The sequence below is a fragment of the Anas acuta genome, chromosome 22 (genome assembly GCF_963932015.1).
Source record: "Anas acuta chromosome 22, bAnaAcu1.1, whole genome shotgun sequence".
Lineage (NCBI taxonomy): Eukaryota > Metazoa > Chordata > Aves > Anseriformes > Anatidae > Anas > Anas acuta.
The window spans coordinates 6352497-6371681 of NC_089000.1; the positions used below are offsets into that span (position 1 = coordinate 6352497).

General features: G+C 43.6%; 1 protein-coding gene across 11 annotated transcripts in view; it reads right to left on the reverse strand.

Moving 5' to 3' along the window:
• CAMTA1 (calmodulin binding transcription activator 1) overlaps positions 1-19185 on the reverse strand; it is a 323903-nt gene that overhangs the window by 116750 nt on the left and 187968 nt on the right. For 9 of the 11 annotated variants that reach the window (XM_068658398.1, XM_068658399.1, XM_068658394.1 and 6 more), the window contains one exon: positions 4035-4106. The exons of the other annotated variants lie outside the window; for them this stretch is intronic. In XM_068658398.1, coding sequence (XP_068514499.1) covers positions 4035-4106 — 72 coding nt within the window. The remainder of the gene's footprint in view (positions 1-4034; positions 4107-19185) is intronic. 11 annotated transcript variants of the gene reach the window in all.

Consider the following 19185-nt stretch of genomic DNA (forward strand, 5'->3'; position numbering starts at 1 on the left):
GGGAAGGCATTTGGAAAAAACAAATAATAATCTAATGAAAACAAAGTGCCTCAAATACATATTCTCTCTATGTGTAAGCAAACAATTACAGAAAAGATAGCAATATGAAAAAGGTCTCCCCCATGTCATAAAGAACTAATATATACAGTTACTGTGAATTCATAAAAAAAATAGCATGTTTCTATAGCAAGCACGGTCTGTATATGACTTATTACAAGAGAAAGAAAGACTGTTTTCAACATATCACTACCCACAATTGCAGCGTCTTAACACCAACACAAGGAAAGATATTCAGAATCTCCCAAAGGCAGGATGGAAAATGCCAGCCATCAGCCCTGCTCCCCATCACTGTCCAACAGAGAGTCTCCAGCTGTACTGCATGGGAGTGGGAAAGAGCAAGGAACACATTGGTATTAATGGTTACAGACAAAGCCTGCTTCCAATAACCTCCGCTCACAGCAGCCAGCCCTGGGAACCTGGCACTAGATTAATTTTAAATTCCTGGGGTGCCAATTACCAGTACACAGAAGGGAACTCTGCATTTTGTAGTCAGCTGTGCCAATGTTTGAAAATAGACTATCTCTGAAAATCCACATTTTTCCTGCGTTAGTCATTATGAGTACAAACATTTTTCTTTTCTATTGACAGAAAATCTGGTGCCATTTTGAAGGTTTGAACACACGCAGCACGTGTGCTCATACACGAACGTCCTGCTGGCAAACAAGCCAACCAGCACAGTGGCAGTGCCTTGTGCTGACGGCTTTCCAGGAGTACCTGCCATCACTCACACCTAAAAAAAGACTTCACAGTGCTGTTCTGTGCCTGGCTGACTGCAGACGGCTAAGGCACCGCTTCTTTTAGAAAGCTCACCAGTAATGCCAAAAAGAAAAGAACCATTCCATACTCAGTTACTGGGTTTAGTGCTGCCGGGCATGTGAAACCATGAGGAGCCCTTTAGAAGGGCAGCAAATGATGAGTCCGGGAGGCTTTGCAGCAGCCTTGTTTTTAAGGTGCTACTGAAGATTTCTCCATGGCCTCCCAAATGGTCTTTGAAGAAGTTGTTCACCTCATCATCTCTCTCTTTGTCTGTGTGTTGTGCAGACCATGACTTTATTTTTCTAGAAATCGGGAATGCAAAAGAAAAATATGAAAACAGTGCAGAGACCCACCAGCAGTACCTCTGTCATTATTCCTTCACTCAGCTCCAAGAGTCAGTATGGGAGGCTGAGTGCCCAGAGCTGGAAGGTCTCCTGCAGAGGCATTACAATGTTTGTTCTACAATTACAAAATCTATTAAAAAGAAAACAAAGGTATCTTTTTTTTTTTTCTTTTTTCTTTTTTTTTTCTGTAAGGCAGCATTCAAAACCTTTTATGAAGAAAGACTAAAATATCTCAAAAACAAACACACCACAAAACTTCAGATGACAAAGGAGGAAATCTCAGCTGCGTCCTGTATAGCAGACTCGCTATCGCAACCACACAGTGCCAAGTTTGCCATCACAATGATATTCTTCTTTTTCCCCGCTGAAAATGAAGCCAGGATAGTATCTCTTTGGCAACAGGAAACACTGAAAACATTATTACCATGAACTTACTGGCCAGAGCCTTGAAAGAAACGCTTGGAAAAGATAAAAGGACTTGGTCTGTTGTGAATGCTACTCGATTGAACACCGTTTGCCTTTCAGTCGGGAGCAGGCTGTCACGCTGCCTTCTAAATGCACAAAAAACCTGTTTCTCTAAATTAACATCCACTGCTGAGTTGTGAAAGACCCAGCATCACCATCCTTGTGCTCTGCTGCAGACTGAGATCAGGCTCCTCTCACCGGCTGTGGCCTCGTCCCTTCACCAAGGCACTGCTGCCACAAGGACACTGTCCCCCCCTGAAAAACACACTTGCTTACAGTTCAGGTTCATTAAATATACATTTGAATAATTTGACAGTTCTAATAGGACAGGAGGGTGTTCCAGAATTGTGCCCCACAGGGGTGCATGTTGATGAATTAGGCTTATAGCATTGTTCACATTAATCTTTTATTATTAACCTTAATAATAAAAGTACTTCATTATTTTTATTATGTACTGTTCTTAAAGCCTTCCATTGTAAAATTAAGAAACCAACGTGCAGTGCCAAGTGGAAGAAGCAAGGCCAAACGGCTGCCTAAGTCCGTCTGCAAGGAAAGCAGGCATTTTTCCTTGGGGCAGCCTTACAGAGCCCCCGGGTGCAGCGACCTCGGCTCCCAGCGGGGCCATCGCCCCCCGTGCCCGCAGCCAGCCCCTGAGCAGTGCCACAAAGCTCAACACCTTCCAAGCTGTCACAACACTTCTGTTTTGCAGAGCTCTTGGAACCGCAGAATGAGGATCTTCTCACCAACACCCTGCTCCTCTGTAAGCAAGAACTGCAAGAAGCAAGTGATCTGCCATTCCACCCATCCCAGGCCTCTCTCTGCCTTCACTGGGGACACCTGGGAGAAAACATTACCTGAGCAAGCACACACGGTGCTGCCATGCTGTGCCTACAGTTCAGAATTAACTTAGAATTTCCTTTGAATTCTCCTGTCACATCATCCATCACAGGCACCAGCGGAGACAGCCGCTAAATAATAAAACAAACAGCTGTCTGCTGCCCAAGGCAAACTGGACTCTAAGTTTAGAGATTTTGTTCAGTTCCGTGCACTGAACTGTGAACTTTTAATGGCTTCTTTAGTCATGCTTATAAACAGCTCCCCCATCTCCTTGCTGCCTGCACATCCAACTTGGTACACAGGTCAGGAGCTGAAGAGGTGGCGAGGAAAACCTCCTGCAGCTAGGAGAAGGGTTAAAGTTGGTAGATTCAACACGGTTACACTGCATTTTCAGCAAAGTCACAACACCACAGTTCTCCTCCATGCAGGTGAAATACCAACAGCTCTGACTGCAGCAATGAAGGTTTTTTGCCCCTTTACTTACATACGACGTTTGTATTTTGAGAATGCAAACGGAGCTCGGAGATGCACGTAAGGATAACAGAGGACAGTAACATTTTGTGTATGTTCCCTTGGATTAAGCCCACTGAGTAGGCAGCATCTTCTGTGGTTTGTGGGGTGTCTTTTTATGCAGCTGAGAGAGCAACAGCTTTGTCTTTTTAATATGGAAGCGTGATTTCAAACCAAGGGAAAAACATGGAAGTATTTTGCATTTACTTCTCCAAACAGATGTCATTTTCCTTAGACCCAGTTGTTTTCGGGACTGCGGGGGTTTAATCTTTAGAACAATAACATTATTACAGTATTTGTCAAGTGCTGTTTTCTAACAAAAGAAAATGAATTGCTTCCACATGCTCAGCATTTGTAAGCAACAGTAAATAGTCAATACAAGTAGCTCAGCAAACCTGCATTTAGCACTCCGGTGTCAGCAAATACCCAGCCCAGGCACTCAGCGAGTGAACCCGAGCACAGCTACCCAAGGACCACTCCGTATGTGGCCACTACCCAAACACTGAAGAACGAGGAGGAAAACTTTTCAAGGGACTTGATCGTGCCCACAACAATGAGGAGAAAAATCACCCAGTAACCCAACAGAGCTACCTCAAAACTGAGCTCCCTGCTGGAGGAAAGCCGTTCCACCCACCCTTTTTGTGCAGCTTGCCATGAGATTTACACTAAATTCAGACAAATCCCCACAGGCTGCTTTCTCTCCCACGATGTTGCATGCTCTGGAAGCAGTTGCAGCTCCTACTGCATGACTTGCTTCAAAATGGAAAACAAACAAACAAACAAAAACTAAAAATCTAGAAGTCTCATTTTAGCTGACTCTGTTTAGGGTACACTTAAGCTCTATACTTGCTAGAAACTTATCTAGAGAAAACATCTCACAACTCTAAAGAAAGATGTACCACTTTATGAAAATTCCTATCACCTTCAGACAAGAAACATCCCCCAAAGCAATCAAACACCCCAGAGAAGGGCACAGCTGACTTCCCCAACAGCAAAAAGAAACACAGCCATACAAGTTCAGTTGGAATAAAACCACAAGAAAGGAATCCATCACCATCCTACCTGAAGAAGCCAGTAGCACCTTCTGTGAAACGTGGGGATGATGGAAGAATGGACGTAACAGCCATACAAGCACTGAGGACAAAAAAAGAGAAAGCAGATACAGGGTTAGGGAAAGAAATCATTATCTGGATGACGAGCAAGTTAAAAAGGCAGCACCCAGAGACAGGAATGAGAGAACGTTATCTGTTATGCTCCACTGGCACTTTTTGAAGTCAGTCCAGGGCTTTGATTCTGCTGGTAAAACAGAATGGCAGGTTAGAGCAGGGCAAAATTTTAGGAGAATACATTTTAAACACTACTGTGGGTTAAAGACTCAATGGACAGAATTTAAACATTTCTCTAGTTTATCTATGGACATAAACCCTAATCTGCAGATGACCAGATCCTTATTCAGCCTTGTTGTCAGTTTTTGAGGGGTGACAGAGGCTTTTCCAGTTCCTCAATGTCTCACAGTGCCATCACTGCAGCAGAGGAGCCTGAGCCCACCCTGCACGTTGTGGAGGAACCAAGTGCTCCACCACGCAGCAACGTCCTCAGCTTCTGCTGCAGAGAAACCCCTTGGAGATGCACTAGCACCATGGGGGCCGAACTAGAACCAAAAAAACCCACACCTATTTTACATGGCTTATCACTCAGGTACAATAATTTAAAATTGAGAGCATGTAAACTGAAAAAATTGTCATCATGTATTATTTTATACAGCAACATGAGAAGACAGTGTTTTGTTGTTGTCGTTTTAATGAACTTTGCTTGTCTAATTACCTGAAACGAGTAAGGGTAAGGAATTCTTCCTGTAGCAAAACCAGATTTCCAGTGTGTTGAAACTCACACAACACTGTCAGCTGGAAGCTAAGCCCAGTACAAACCAAACACAAAGCTGTTATTAAAAGATCCCCGTACGATTCCTGCCCACAAAATATGTTGTCCTGGTGGTGAGCAATTGCATTGTGCATCACTTGTCTTGTACACATTATTAGTAGTAGTACTATTATCATCATTATCGGTATTATTATTATTATTATTGATATTATTATTTTTCTGTCTTAATAAACTGTCTTTATCTCAACTCACAGGCTTCACTTTCCTGTTTCTCTCCCCCATCCCAGAGAGGGAGGAGGAAGGGTGAGCGAATGGCTGCGTGGTGTTTAGCTGCTGGCCGGGTTAAACCACAACAGTCCTTTTATTGCTAAAAAAAACAACATTATTTCCTGACTCTGCTGGCTTTTAATATAGTCCACGTGGGGAGTGGGGACAGGCATGCGTACAATGATATATCCCCCTCTACGGAAGGTGATTAGTTTTCCTTAAATGAGAAATTGCAACAAATGAGCAATCTGCTTGCAGCTTTCTTCAGATATTTCCCCTGAAAGATCACAGACCATGCATGTTTTAGGCATGCCGATATTCTACAATTACAGAAGGAAAAAAAATAAGTACAGCCAGCTGCAGGGGGTTTTGCAGAGGAACTTCATTTTTCGCTTTACTCCAGCGACTGCACTGATTGCAACAACGCTCGTAATTACTGCTCTCTGCACACTGCTGGGGGCCCTTGGTGCTCCCTGGGGAGCAGCTCGGTGGCCAGGGCCTTGTGTGGGGTCACGCAGTGCCCGTGCCCTGCAGGCGGCCAAGGCAGCTCAGGATGTGCAGATGTAAATGCTCGGCCCTGTCGCTTGGCCCTTCAATTCCTTCTTCTGGTGTTTGGGTATGAACAACAGCACATCAGAAGGGCAGATATGTTCAAATGGGGGAAATTTGGTGATGAACACTAAGAACAGAATGGAAATAATGCAGAACAGCTATATCATTAAAAAACCTAATTTGGAAAGCTTTTAATATTTGGAAATATTAAAACTATTAAAAACTATTTGGGGTAAATATTTTAAAATGTTCAGTGTAAATATTAGCAACCTGAACGCCATCAGCTAAAGGGCTCTCATAAAACAAATTTACCAACTGAATGTGTGCCGTGTATTCGAAGTCCTGAAACATCAAAACTGAGTGAGTTTGGATTTGCTCCCCAATTTCTGCAATTAATTCCTCTCTCGGTGGCCATCCAGCAACCTCTGCCCTCCGCGGGAGCTCTGGACAGGGAGCGTCTGTGGGCAGCAGCTGAAGCTGTCCCCAGGCTCTGCACGCAGGGAGGGAGGGCAGGTGCTGCCACGAGGGCTGCAGGGAGCTGCTGGGTCAGCAGCAGGACTGTCAGCTGTCAAGGAAAGATGCTCTTGGTTTATTTCCTTACTCTTAATTTTGGTCTTCCCCACGGTTGCAGGATGGGATGGCCCTCACTCCGGTGAAACTTCAGCAAGACTTTAAATCACGTTAGCTGAAACGTAAGCGGATGGGTGCTAGAAAATCTTATCTCTAAATCACTGTCTGAATTGTCTAGAATATCTGTTTCTGCAGATATGGATGCCATGTCATAAATACTGATGTTAAGGTTAACGTGTGGAATCAAGGCTTTATTGGCACTTGTTTGGATGACCTGCATATTTTACTCTGTGCTCTGTCATGCCTGAGTAATGCCATTATCTTGGCTGCAAACCAGCTCACAGCGGGACACGGGCTCTGTCTCTGTAATCTCTCCAGTGCAGGAATCCCAGCTGTTTGGTGCAAACACAAAGGGTCTGCTCTATCTTGATTTATCATTCTTCTGTCTCGAAGGCACCTTCATAAACTATGAAAATACTCTGCAAACAATGAACTTGCCAGCCTTGACATCATTAGCATGCCCTGTAACAGGATTAGTGCAGAGGGAAAGCCATCATTTCAGGTGTGTCATTAAAAGCACACGCTTATCAGCGAGTACACCGAGAGGCTGGCTGCAACGTCTCCTCCGCAAGATAATCACTCACAAGGTCGGCCTGAATTAAAAAGGATTTAAAGACTGCTGGCTTCTATCACAGAGTTATTTTTAAAATAAAAATGACAAAGATTAATAATGGTTTTTAAATATGTCAAGGGTACATTTCACACGCACACACACATACAAAAAAAAAAAAAGAGAGAGAGAAAAAAAGGGGAAGAAAAACCTCAGGAAAATAATCCAAAGAAAAGCTTAACATTTTAATCCCACCATTCAGCATGGGAAAAAAGCAGACAGTGTTTGTTTAAGATAATCCCTGACAGTGATTCTTGGCCGCACTGCAGCCTGGTGCTTTATTAAAAGGTCTTTAATACAGAGTTGTGCTGACTCAGAACTGGTCTTCCCATTTTGGAAAGCAGCGTGGAAGGTTCAGGATCACCAGGTCTGAACAGCTTCCCAGCAAGGACTTGGAAGCAGGTCCAGAGCCCTCCTCTGGAGAAGCTTTCCCAGCATGTGCATCCACCACTCTGGTGCCCAAAACAGCCTGATGCAGAAGTCAAGGACCCCAACCTTAGGAAAAGTTAAAACTAAAAATTAGATCCCAGGAAGGAGAAGTATGCATAACTTAACGGATAAAGGGATTTTTCTCCTGGTACTGGTAAGTGCTGTTTTAAATGCTATGACCTATCTGGATGGGGGAAGCACCCACATTCCTCAGCTATGAGAGAGACTAAAACCATCTGGTACACGTTTCTGGAGTCCTCTTCAGGTGGTACCTCAAAGCTGTACTTATCTACGGGAAGCTCAGACAGCACAAACAGCCACGGACTAAATCTTACCCATCCCCAAGCAGGGATGGCAAAGCTCTATGGCAAACTCCCCATTAGCACAGCACGCAATGCAGTTAGTTAAAGGAGGCTGTAAAAAAACAAAACAAACAAACAAAACAACAACAAAAGCAACCTCTTGTTCAAAACAGGCAAAAGGGGTTTCATGAGCTGTTTCATCTTTTTCCTTTTTTTTTTTTTTACTGGGAAGGTAAAAAAATGCCACGGCCTGTGTGTCTGTGGTTATGTTAATGCTGGGCTGGGCTCTCAGCCAATGCATTAAGTGAAATCGAATTCCTGAAACCAGCTTTAATCAGCAGATTTTTAAGGTTAGAATTACTCTCTCCTCTACAAGGCTTGCCAAGGTTAATTCTGCTCTGAGCATGCTGAATTAATGGGCTGGACAGAGAAGAATTGTTTTTTCCTGATTTCCTTTTAAGTTCACAAAATCTCTAGGAGAAAAGAAATAGGATTTCTGAACTGCCCGAAGAGAAAAGCCTCTTCAGCAGCTTCTGATTTCTGTTTTGAAAATAGAGATGAAGACGTGAACTTCTGTCACCTCCTGGATGAGCACCGGGCATGGCAATAGGCACCAGCCCATCCCCAGAAGGGAGCCCTGGGGGGCAGCTGCCCTGGGGTGAGGACTTGGATGCTGCTCCCAGCCCTCAGGTGCCGTCCCGGTGACTGCTGCAGCAGGAACAGCTTCCCTTGGAGCCTGCTGCAGTCACCTTTCAGGGAGGGATGCGCTGAGGTTTGCAAATTACATGACATTTAGAGGTTTAAGTATTAACGGTTTCATGTCCCCCCTGCCCCTCCAGCCAACAGAAAGTAATCGAGACGAGGGTTTTGGACAAAAAATGCCATAAAGATGTTTCCAGGAGGCAACAGTCAGGTGAAGAAGCCTACGGAGCAGGGAAGAGAGGTAAACAATGAGATTAGAGTAAGGCTCTGAATACTTGCAGAGGTGAGCAGAGTGCTTTTTTGGCCATGAGCTTCGGCACCTTCAGGGAAGGCTGCTGGATGCCTTTTCCAGAGCGGTGCAAGCAAAATTGCTAAGTGCTCTTGGGAATTTTGCACAGTGTTGCACACACGTAGGTAGGAAATCTGAACGTGCAACGAGCGTAGCCTTTGTCCTGAAATACTGCAGTGTCAGGGGTGCCCCTTCATGCTGACAAGCCAGCTGGTTAAACATCCTCCCCTCGCTGCTGGGAAGCAGCGGTGCAATTTGGAGACCGCCCAGAGGCAGAACACCACTGGCACAATGCAAACCTGCCCCAGCACTGCTCACCTGGAGGGCACACGGGGCAATCCTTCCAGCTGCCAGGGCAAGAGCAGCAGAGATTTGACAGTCACGCATGCTGATAGCAGGAGTACCTCTGAGGAGAAGGGTCCTGTGTCTGCAGAGACCTCCAGCCAGGTGAGAACAGCGCTACCAAGCTCACAGCAGCCTGTAGGACAAAGCCACGCTCTCCTTGCTGCGTCCGTCCTGCTTTACCCTGTAACTCCCCTGCAACACGAAGCCCATTACCTGCCTCCAGAAGTTCTCAGCTCCGAACAGCTTATTTGCAGCCCCAGTGCTGCTCCCAGAGAGCCCACCTCTGCCAGCTCCACTTCATCGCGTACCTTTCTAAAATCGACTGATCATTAAAGAAAAAAGGGCTTTCTCTGGACAGAGAGGCAGAGCTGGGCAATTAGCACTGCCTACCCTTCCATTTATATGCAGCTCACATCTTGCGTTATCAAACCTCTGAAAACTGCAGGAAAAAAAATCAAAGTATTAGTGCATTTTTTTATCCTAAGCTCCTTAAAGTGATTGTAGCTTATTTAAAAATAATACAATAATGCTGAGGTGTTCTTCCTTAACAAGAACACCTTGGGAACGGAAATAGGAGAGCAAGGAATCAAAAATTCAAGATAGGGTTGGTCAGACTTTGAAATTCTTCTCCCCAGTGAGTTACACTAGTGGATATTTATAAAAAAAAAAAAGTCAGGATTTTGTTCAGATTTTCACACTGAATTCCCAATTCCCTTAATAAGAAGCTAAATCAATCTTTAGAGAACAAACCATGTAAGACCCGTGGCTCTAAATTATTAAAATATACTTGAGTAATTTTATGGCGTAAGGCTTCAACTTCTAACATCGCAGCAGCCTGCACACATCCTAAGTATGACCTACACAGGTCAGCGGGGAAAAAATAAGGTCCTCTGCCTCCAGCCTTGTGGGAAGGCAGGGGATGGACCAGGCTGCTTGCTCAATGCCCTGGGTAGATGCTTCTGCCCTGGTGCCTCTCCTAGGCAGTATGGGATTTACACCAAAATCCCTAAACAAATAGCCTTTTCATAGTCAGGCAACAGCAACAAAAAAATGCCCCAAATAATGGAATCTGACTGTAACACGAGTGAGATCTAAAATGGAGAGGAGAGGAGAGGATGAAATCATCAAAATAGCAGCATGAACATACGTACTTTTTGACCTCCACCTCCCATGGATAAAGCTTACAGGGAAAATGACTCTTAGTCTGCCCCATTTCTGTTGCCTGGGCCTGTTCTACGCCTTTAAAATGCGAGCATCCTCCAAAAGAACACCAACCAGCAGCAGCAGCACTAAAACTCACAGGCAGGAAGCAGAAGTTGCGTGACTTGGAGCCTCCAGGCATTTGAGGATAATGCAGCCCACCCTTACACTTCGTAAGGTGTGAAAGGATGCCCCAGTACTTTTCCCTGATAAGGAAAAGTGGGAAAGCAGCCTGTAAATTCTTGTACCAATATTTTCCTTTCAGTGCAACAACCCGTGTTTCAGAGATACCAGTCCAAATGCAAGAATAAAAACAACTCTGCCATCTCCATCATAGACATCTCCTGCTCATACAGACACCACTGCATCCTATTCTTTTCACCACCACATCCCAGCAAATGCACTACCCCACCTTCCTGAAAATGATATATCTGCATGTCATACAAATCGGAATCAATACTCAAAGTTTGTTAGCTCTTTGTATTAAGATATTTGCTTTACACGTAGGAACCATTTTCCATCTGCATCTGTAAGAAGTACCCACAAAATCCTCTGCTACTCTCCTCTGAAAGGGGGGAACCCGCTTAGAAGTGCAGGGCAACTTCAAAACTGCGTCTGGAACGTGAGCTGCTTATTCACCACCAAATTAGTAGGCATAGGGGGAACCCTCAAATTCGGTGTGTGTCATCTCTCTTCTCAAACAGATCTGAAGTAAGTGCCCTCTGAGATCAGGTTATCTTGTAGCAGATGGTCTTTCCTTCAGGACACGGATGCTAAAGCCACAGACGCGTTCCAAATCCATTTAAACATCAGATTATGCTCGCCCCTGTCAGCTGAAGGAGCTGGGAGACAGCAGCAGCTCCAGCCAGCTCCATTAATCAAAATTCAGCGAGAAAAGCCAACATGCTGCTATAAAATCCCCTGACTCGATGCCAACACCACGCACAGGGAACCTAATGCCATCAATCTTACTTTTTCTCCCTGAACAGTAAGATGCAGCTGGGGAGGGGGAGAGCAATGATGGGGCTTGGCCAAGCGAACAGAGCCAGAAGATTTTTTTTGACAACTCTCATAGGGCAAAATGACACGAAGTTGACAGGTATGAAACAGAAAACCGACCTAAACATTTCTTTGTACAGATCGGCCCCGGTTTAACCTTTTAAAATCATGAGGTGTAACACTGGCTGAACCCCGCAACACCGAGAAGCAATCCAGGAGGGCAGACAGGCAACACTCGGAGGTTTTATTTTGATCTAAAAAGGGAAGAAAGTGTCATAACATAGGGAGGCATCCAAAATTTGCCGCTACAGTATCTCCACTGCAGCAAATCTTCAACTAAAGAAACAGCTAACCATGTTTCCTTACTACTGATTTTAACAAAACAGAGACATTGGACAGGTTGAGATTTTTCCTCCAACATTTAGACATAGTACAATAAAAAAAGCACATGGGAATAACCTACGCTGCTGGCAAGTATTTTATTGATGTCACCAAAGCTTAAACAATTACTTAGAGTTTGTAAATTTGGACAAGGAATCCTTATGTACTGACAGCAAATCACAAAAAACACCTTAACATTTCTGCAATTTAAAATCCCAGATAATTTTAATTTTTAGGCAACAGATTGTAACGTAAAAGACTGATTCAGTTAGGATCTTCATTTTCTCTCTGAAAAACCCAAGAGGCCTCATAAGTAACGTTAAAGGGGACATTACGGCAATGAAACATTAGTCCAGTCCCGTGTTCCTTGCCTTGCCTTTCTCAGCGAATCATTAGCTCATTGTGATTTTTACTTTTCTGTTCCACCACGAAAATACTGTAGTGCAGGGTGTGAATACTCAGTCCTGGGAGACCTGCAGGGCTTGCAGTGGGGTCTCTGCAGCCCCCGCTTTGCTCCCCACAAGCAGAAAGAGGCCGAGCTCACACACACACGCAGATATCCCGATGTCCCAGCCTGCGGGGCTGCCAGCCTCCAGGGGACCTCTGCAGCGTCAGGGCACTGGCTGCTGGTCAGGCATTCAGCCTGGTGCAAGACTATTTATTTATTTATTTTTCACGGTATTGGCTCTTTTTCTGACGTGCTTCAAACCCTCCCGATGCCCTTGATGTCCCCAGCAGTTACACCTAGATAATGATTTCTGGATTGAGCACACCGATCTTGTTTTATGGCTAATCAAAGGAGCAGAGGTTACTGCATCCTCAATTTAAAGCCAAGCTGTATTCCTTACAGGACCCTGTCAGTTCTGGTAGTTTTTGTTATCAAATATCTTTCTATTTACCTCATGACTTGTTAGAAAGCAATTTTTGACGTGTTTAATATTTTATGAAATATTTAAATGTTTAATGGGTTGCTTTTCAAACCCGTTTCCCCTCTGTGGAATTCTGAAATCACTGCAAGGATTGCAGGTTTTAATCATCTCACTCCTATAAATTACCCTCCTAATAATATTGGCTAACTGGCAAGAGATCTACTTATATGGGCGCTCATCTTGGGTGCCCCAAATTCTAAAACTTACCAAGAGTTTATTTTGAGATTCAAACAAGAAAAGCTCAGCTGTTCAAGTATGGTGCTTCCTGCATTCGGCATCTCCTCAGATCATCTGCTCTTTTCTACACCAGTTTGAAACCTTTGGTAAAACACCACAAAACCAGCTCTCATTGTGCCTGCAGTCCCATGCTGCATGCCTTACAGAAGTCCCTCCATCCTCCCAATTCGATCTTCAGAGCTTTCTTTACAAGCCCCCTGCACAGACTCTAGCTCTCCATCCCAGCACTTCCCATCCAGATCCCCGTGAACAACTCCCGTCTTCAGCACACTTCGCTCCATGTTCCTCTCACACAGGAAGGAGACCAGTCTCTAGAAAGTGATGGTTTTTTTTTGCACTTTCTCTTGATTTTTACAGTAAATGCTGTTTCCTTTAAGTCTAGTCTTAAGACAAAGACTTTGTTTTTAAGTATTGTGAGAAGAAAAAAAAAAAAGAGATGCCAAACTGTGCTACCTTTGTAACACTGAAGGGTAATGACGTTTCCTCTTTTAACACACACGTGTTTCTTCAGGAATAAAATCTAGCTGTATCTATTTCTTGTTCCCAGCTACTTTAACGTTCAAAGCATGTGGCTCAGTCCCAGAAGCACTCCCAAAGTGAGCACCAGGGTGTAATATGCCCTCACTCACATGCCTTTCTGTAAGCAAAGAGCACTCAGAGGAGATGCTCTGTGATACTCCGTCTGCTGAGAGAAGGATGGGACACAGAGGGGAAGGGCTCTGAATGGGTTGTTACTTGCAGTGGTGTCTGTGACAAGATTTTATACTTTTAATATGCCTGTCTTACTGCAAAATGATTGTCCTTCCCAGCAGATGCCTTCTCTCTTACCAGGGCCATCAGCCTCACAAACAGGCTCCTGCAGAGCTTTCCCAGTTGCTGGCTCAAGCTGGCGTTCTGCGGCAAGAGGGATCCTCGCAGGCTGGCTGCGTAAACCAGCACCTGAAGGACTCACCACAGGTTCAGGAATTTCAAGCACTGCAGTCATTTAGATTCATCACAGTGCTGTGAGAGGTGCCACAGGGTACAGCACCGCATTCAAGCAGGAGCCCGGCTGCAAAGTTAGGCAGAAATATAATGGCAAACCCAACAGGGTTGTCAGAGTGGGTTAAATTACTGTAATAATAATAAAAATAAGAGAGTCAGTAACTGTGTTTTCCAGCATGCCCCAACCCCTCTTTTCTGTACATTTTCTTTATTCTGGTAGCCTGCACAGTTTCAGCAAGAGCATTTACTGGTACTGTCCACTTACTATTGAATCCTCTGGCACTTACCCATTGATCTCCTACCTCCAGCTCAATAGTAAATTAAAGTCCAAGGTCAAGCCTTTTTTAGCAGGTTGTTTACATTCAATATAAGCCCCTGCCTTTCTCTGTCTGAGGTAGCCTGAACGTGGACATTGGCTGCCGATCCATTCACCATTACTAGTTTTGATTATATCAGCCAGAGGGAAAGGGCTTTGATCCACAGAAGCAGGCAGCCAAACAAATAAGTTTCTGCTTGTACCACCAGCAGAATGACAAGCAGGGAAGTGGCTTTGGCCTTCTGCAAAGAAAGGCAAAAGTTCCTGCCTGCAAGGCAAGGAAGAGCATTCACCGCAGTGGTAAGGCACTGATTGTTGCAAACATGCAGTGACATAAAAGCTGCGGAGCTGCTGCAGATATTTCTTTATTATAGGAGAAGCCATCCCAGAGCCAGCCCGAAAATGAATGAGCTCTGGTCCTCGGGGCTGGGGCCCTGCCCTGCAGCAGGCAGAGCGGGCTGCTCATCGGGGACATCAACGCGGATAAGGTGCTAGCACCTTCCTCTGACAGCGAGCACAGCAGCTCCCTGACCTTCCACCACAAATTGAAACAACACGGTAGTATGCTATATGCCAGCTATCAAACTCTTAATTTTTTTATGCCGGTAACTCTTTTAATAAGAATTCTTGAAATATTTATGAAAAATGTACGAGGCCAGTTCAACAAGACGGGAGAGCTTTAATCTCAGCACGCTCTGCAGCATTCCTGCCTGCTGCTCTGCAGTCACTCTAGAAACGACAGAAATGACTTGCACAGTCACCTAATCCCCTAAAGACGAAATTCCAGCCTTGCTGCAGTTGATGGGAATTTTGCCACTGACTGCAACATGGTGAGGGTTTCAAAATCCTTCTGTGCAAGTCACCTAAACAATATCCAGGACTAAGTCCCAATACTAAAAGCACAAGTTTCTATTTCTCAAGGAAGTGAACGTTAGACGGTGCTTCTTCAAGTGCAAAATTTGATACAAATTTTATTTTCAGTGCTGTCAACTTCAAGACAATTTAACAGAAACTGCCCTTGCTAGCCTGCTGGTTTACCACTCAAACTGATTTTAGCCACACATTTGCAGCTGGGTTATCTTTGAATTTTGACTAAAACTAACCTCATAAAATCTTTCTTGAATTACACAGGAATCAAAATCTACAGCCCGGTCCTGATGTAGGATATTTGGTATGCAATCCTGCATATCCACCTGCAGTAGCTGTCTGCTCATAAATGTATATTTCTTTATTAATATGGGGATACTTTAATCTCAGTCTAATTTTACCTTTAGGGAAGCTATATCCTGAGGCTGCCAGGAGCTAAAATCCTCCAGACGCAATAGTGTAATTTGTATTCAAACCAGCAGGTCTATCTGTCAACATGTTTGTCCCCTGTATCTGCCAGCTCTTATTTATAATCCCATTCAGATTAATGAATGACAGTGGTTCTCATCACAAGAAATTTGATTAATCAATCTAAGTGCTTAATCATCACAGCCTTGGTGAGAACCATAGAGAAGGGATGTTGCCTTGATATGGACAAAGTTGCAAGACGTAGGAGAAAAATGTCACGGCTTTGCCTCGGAAACGATTCAAACAGGGAGTGTACATGGGATTCCCGTCAGGATTACAAGGCTTCCAGGAGTTAACAGTTTCCTTAGGGCTAGCAGTCACGGTCAATTAGTCACCAAATATCCTTTTGAAACCACCTCCTAATCTGACACAAAAGGCTTCACTTCAACTAATTTCTGCCTGCCCATGCCGTTTTCCACTAAACTGAAAAGCCTGAAGTGTTACTTGGCACTCAAGATGAGGAAGCTGAGTATTAGAAGATGACACGAAAACTCACCTGTGGCTCAACCTGCACGTGCCGTGTGCTCTGAGCAATCCCTGTGCAGGTGAGTACACGAGGCAGCAGGATTCTCACCAGGCAAGATCAACATCTACCTCCACCATCTAAGGGGAAGTGGCTAGGAGGCAGATGACCCCTTTGGATGTGTGTACAAATGGGGTGGCATTAAGCTATACAATTGGGTAGCTTAATGAGACCCTGTTAACATGAAATGGTTTGAGTTTGCAAGCAATTTGTAAGAACAGGTCTGGATGAAGTAAACCTAATGGGAAACCTAGACTCTCATATTCTCTAGTAAGAAAAAAGCAGCCCAATGACCTTGACATCAGTGAGGGGTTAATAAAAGGAAAAGTGATATGAAAGGCTGCTTTGTCTCCACGAGATAGCTTTCTCACCGAAAACCATCTTGGCAGTTACTCAAGTAGGATACATAAAACCTAAAGGCTTGAGCTTTGTAGCAGAGACAAATTATCCAGGTCCCCACACATCATACAGACTCGGGCAGCTTGTGCGACTGCCCTTTTTTCAGGTATGAGGATTTCTTGACTGTCACCACAAGGTTAGAAGAATTGTGAGCTGGGAAATCATGGAGCATATTAAAGTCAGACTGAAATATGACCACAATACACAGAAGCATTTTATATTTATTCTCTTTTAGGAATGTTATAAAGAGAATATAATGAGAATGTTGCAAACAAGTCAAGTGTTTTCTTCCTAATCTCGCAATAAAAATATGTCAAAGAAATGCTTAAAGTCCTAATAGGAAAAGAAAAAAAATAATGGCCTAGGCTATGACAGGATTTAGCTGCGATTGTACTTGAAGGCTTTAATCACGTCTACTACAACATAAATGGAAAATCAGATCCAAACCTGTACTAACTATTAATGTCTGTGTTGGTTTTCTCAGCAGCTGGGAGGGCTGAGACTGAGCAGATTCAGCAGAGGTTAATGAAGATAGGTGGAGGTCTGAATACATTTATATCCGAGGAACCACTGTACAAAAACAGATTATCTAGCTGTTCTTAAAGGAGACTTGACTGAGCTAGCATAACATAAGCAAAAAATATTTACAAAGTAATTAGTCATTCCATTGTAATAAAAGAACAAAGAATTTCTTGATTAAATTAATGTCTGAAAAACTTAGAATGAATAAGAAGGAATTGATATATACATACATAGATTTCAGTGGATAGCCAGGCTTTAGAAATCAGCACTGGGGAAGAGGGAGAGTCTGATGTTCAAGATGGATTTCAAAGGGAGGGCTGAATAATTTAACAACTCAGAGCATAGCAGAGTTATGACGAAAGCTTGGGTAAGAATAATCAACAGGGCCAGCATCAATACTTCTATCTGACCTTGAACCCTTTGGAAACACACGGATTTTAAAGCTATGTTCGTATTTGGATGCTCTCAGGTGCACTCTGTTCAACAGAAACAACCAGAGAGAGCAGGGGGAGAGAAATCCCGTGGGAAACTGGACAGGGAGCAGGGAGGGTGAAAAGCTTATACTGCATTTGTGGGAAAGAGATCAGGATGGGCTTAGAGTAAAAATGTCAAGTATCCAATAAATGCCATAAAACACCACTTTCTCAAGTCCACCCACCTTTAGTATGGCCATAATGCAGTCAGGTGGTGCAGAAATTGGAAGTTTTTATGACCCTGCTAAATGTCTTATTTTGGGAAAAAGAAGGCCATTACAGCATGAGGCCAGAAGGGAAACTACACAAGATCTGATTGTGCCCTGGGGTGAAGTAGCCTGACCCAACACTTTTTGCACACACACAGCAGAAAAAAGCTGCATCTGCTAATGATGGTGCTGGGGTGGCAAGCGTGGGATATGACTGCATGAAGGACACAGACAACAACACACAGGACTAAGTGCATTCAGTCTTTCAGATTCTGGCAAATAAAGACAAGCTTAACAGAAGCAATTGATAAATATATAAGTATCTAAAATAACTTTGGGGAGCTATGAATTATGCACACAGATTTATCTTGGATTAATTTTGTGCTGGAATGGACCAGAAGTCTTAGCTGAAATCTTTTTTTGGCAGCCTCTCTCGTGCAAAATTAGCCTCAGAGTTATCTCTAGACTGTATCTACAAAATGGCACATTCAGCTGGTTTGTGAGCTACCCAATTTCTTGGTCCTATTCTCTTTTTACTGCATATTTACATTTAAAACCAGAAACCACCGGAGTCAGTGATTCAATAATCAACATACAAATTCTTCCCTGACTGATCACAAAGTTCTTTGCACAGGTAGCATAACTCACGTTATAACATCAGAAATACTTGGTGGAAAAACAACACAGCTATGGAAAGGCAATCTGTATTCCATCAAGGGAGTTTCAGAAGTTGATATGTGCTTCTCCATCACTTAAAATATTCTTTACGTCAATTCATTTAAGGTTTTCAGTGACTCCTAACTTCTGAACACCGAATCCAAATGCACACAAAACTTGGAAGGATACGACCTTCAAACATCTTTTCAATGAACCTCTTAATTAAAAAGCATTTATACAACCTAAAACAAATTATTGCGTATGCCAATACTAAATCTTTCAATTCCAATTTGAAATCCTTAGACCTTCACTATCGCTCACAAGCATTGGCAGGAGCTACAGTAAGTTAGTATTTAAGAATGTCTTTCTGGACAAGCTATTGTAAAAATACTAGGATTATATTGCTTGCAATCAACTTATAAATATTTCATTCCTGTTCCAAAAATCTAAACAGCAAAGCATTAATTTCTTAAGATCAGTGTGCCTAAATTTACCAAAGTTCACAATCAGCAAACAGAGCTGAATGCTTTTGACATTCAGAGGCAGGAAAACATCAACATTTTACTAGTATTAATTTTGTACCAAAGGATGGAAAGCTCATTTTCACATCAGATAATAAATGTTGGAAAAGGCCACCACGGCATGATATACAAGATAGGTATATGCCACTGCATGAAGCGTAGCAGAATTTCAGAGGTTTTCCTCTAAGTCTTCTTGCAATGACTATCTGCAAGATTTTGTACGTTCTGTCTTCGCCAGTGTTCAGGGTGGAACATGGCAGTTCTGGCACCCTTGTTACCCTCCGTTCCCTGCCCCAGCACGGAAAGACACAGACTGCTGTCATCTCCTGCCCACACAGCATCAGTGACCACGGGGCCCTGAGATCAGAAGCTGCACCTCAGCATCTCCCTCGGCAGCTGCAGCAGCAAGGGCAGGAAACCAAAGCAAACTCACATCAATTAAATACCTAATCTGAAATGTCCCCCATATACAAACGCGACATGGAGCGATTTAATTTTGCTTTTAACTAACTTGTCACTAG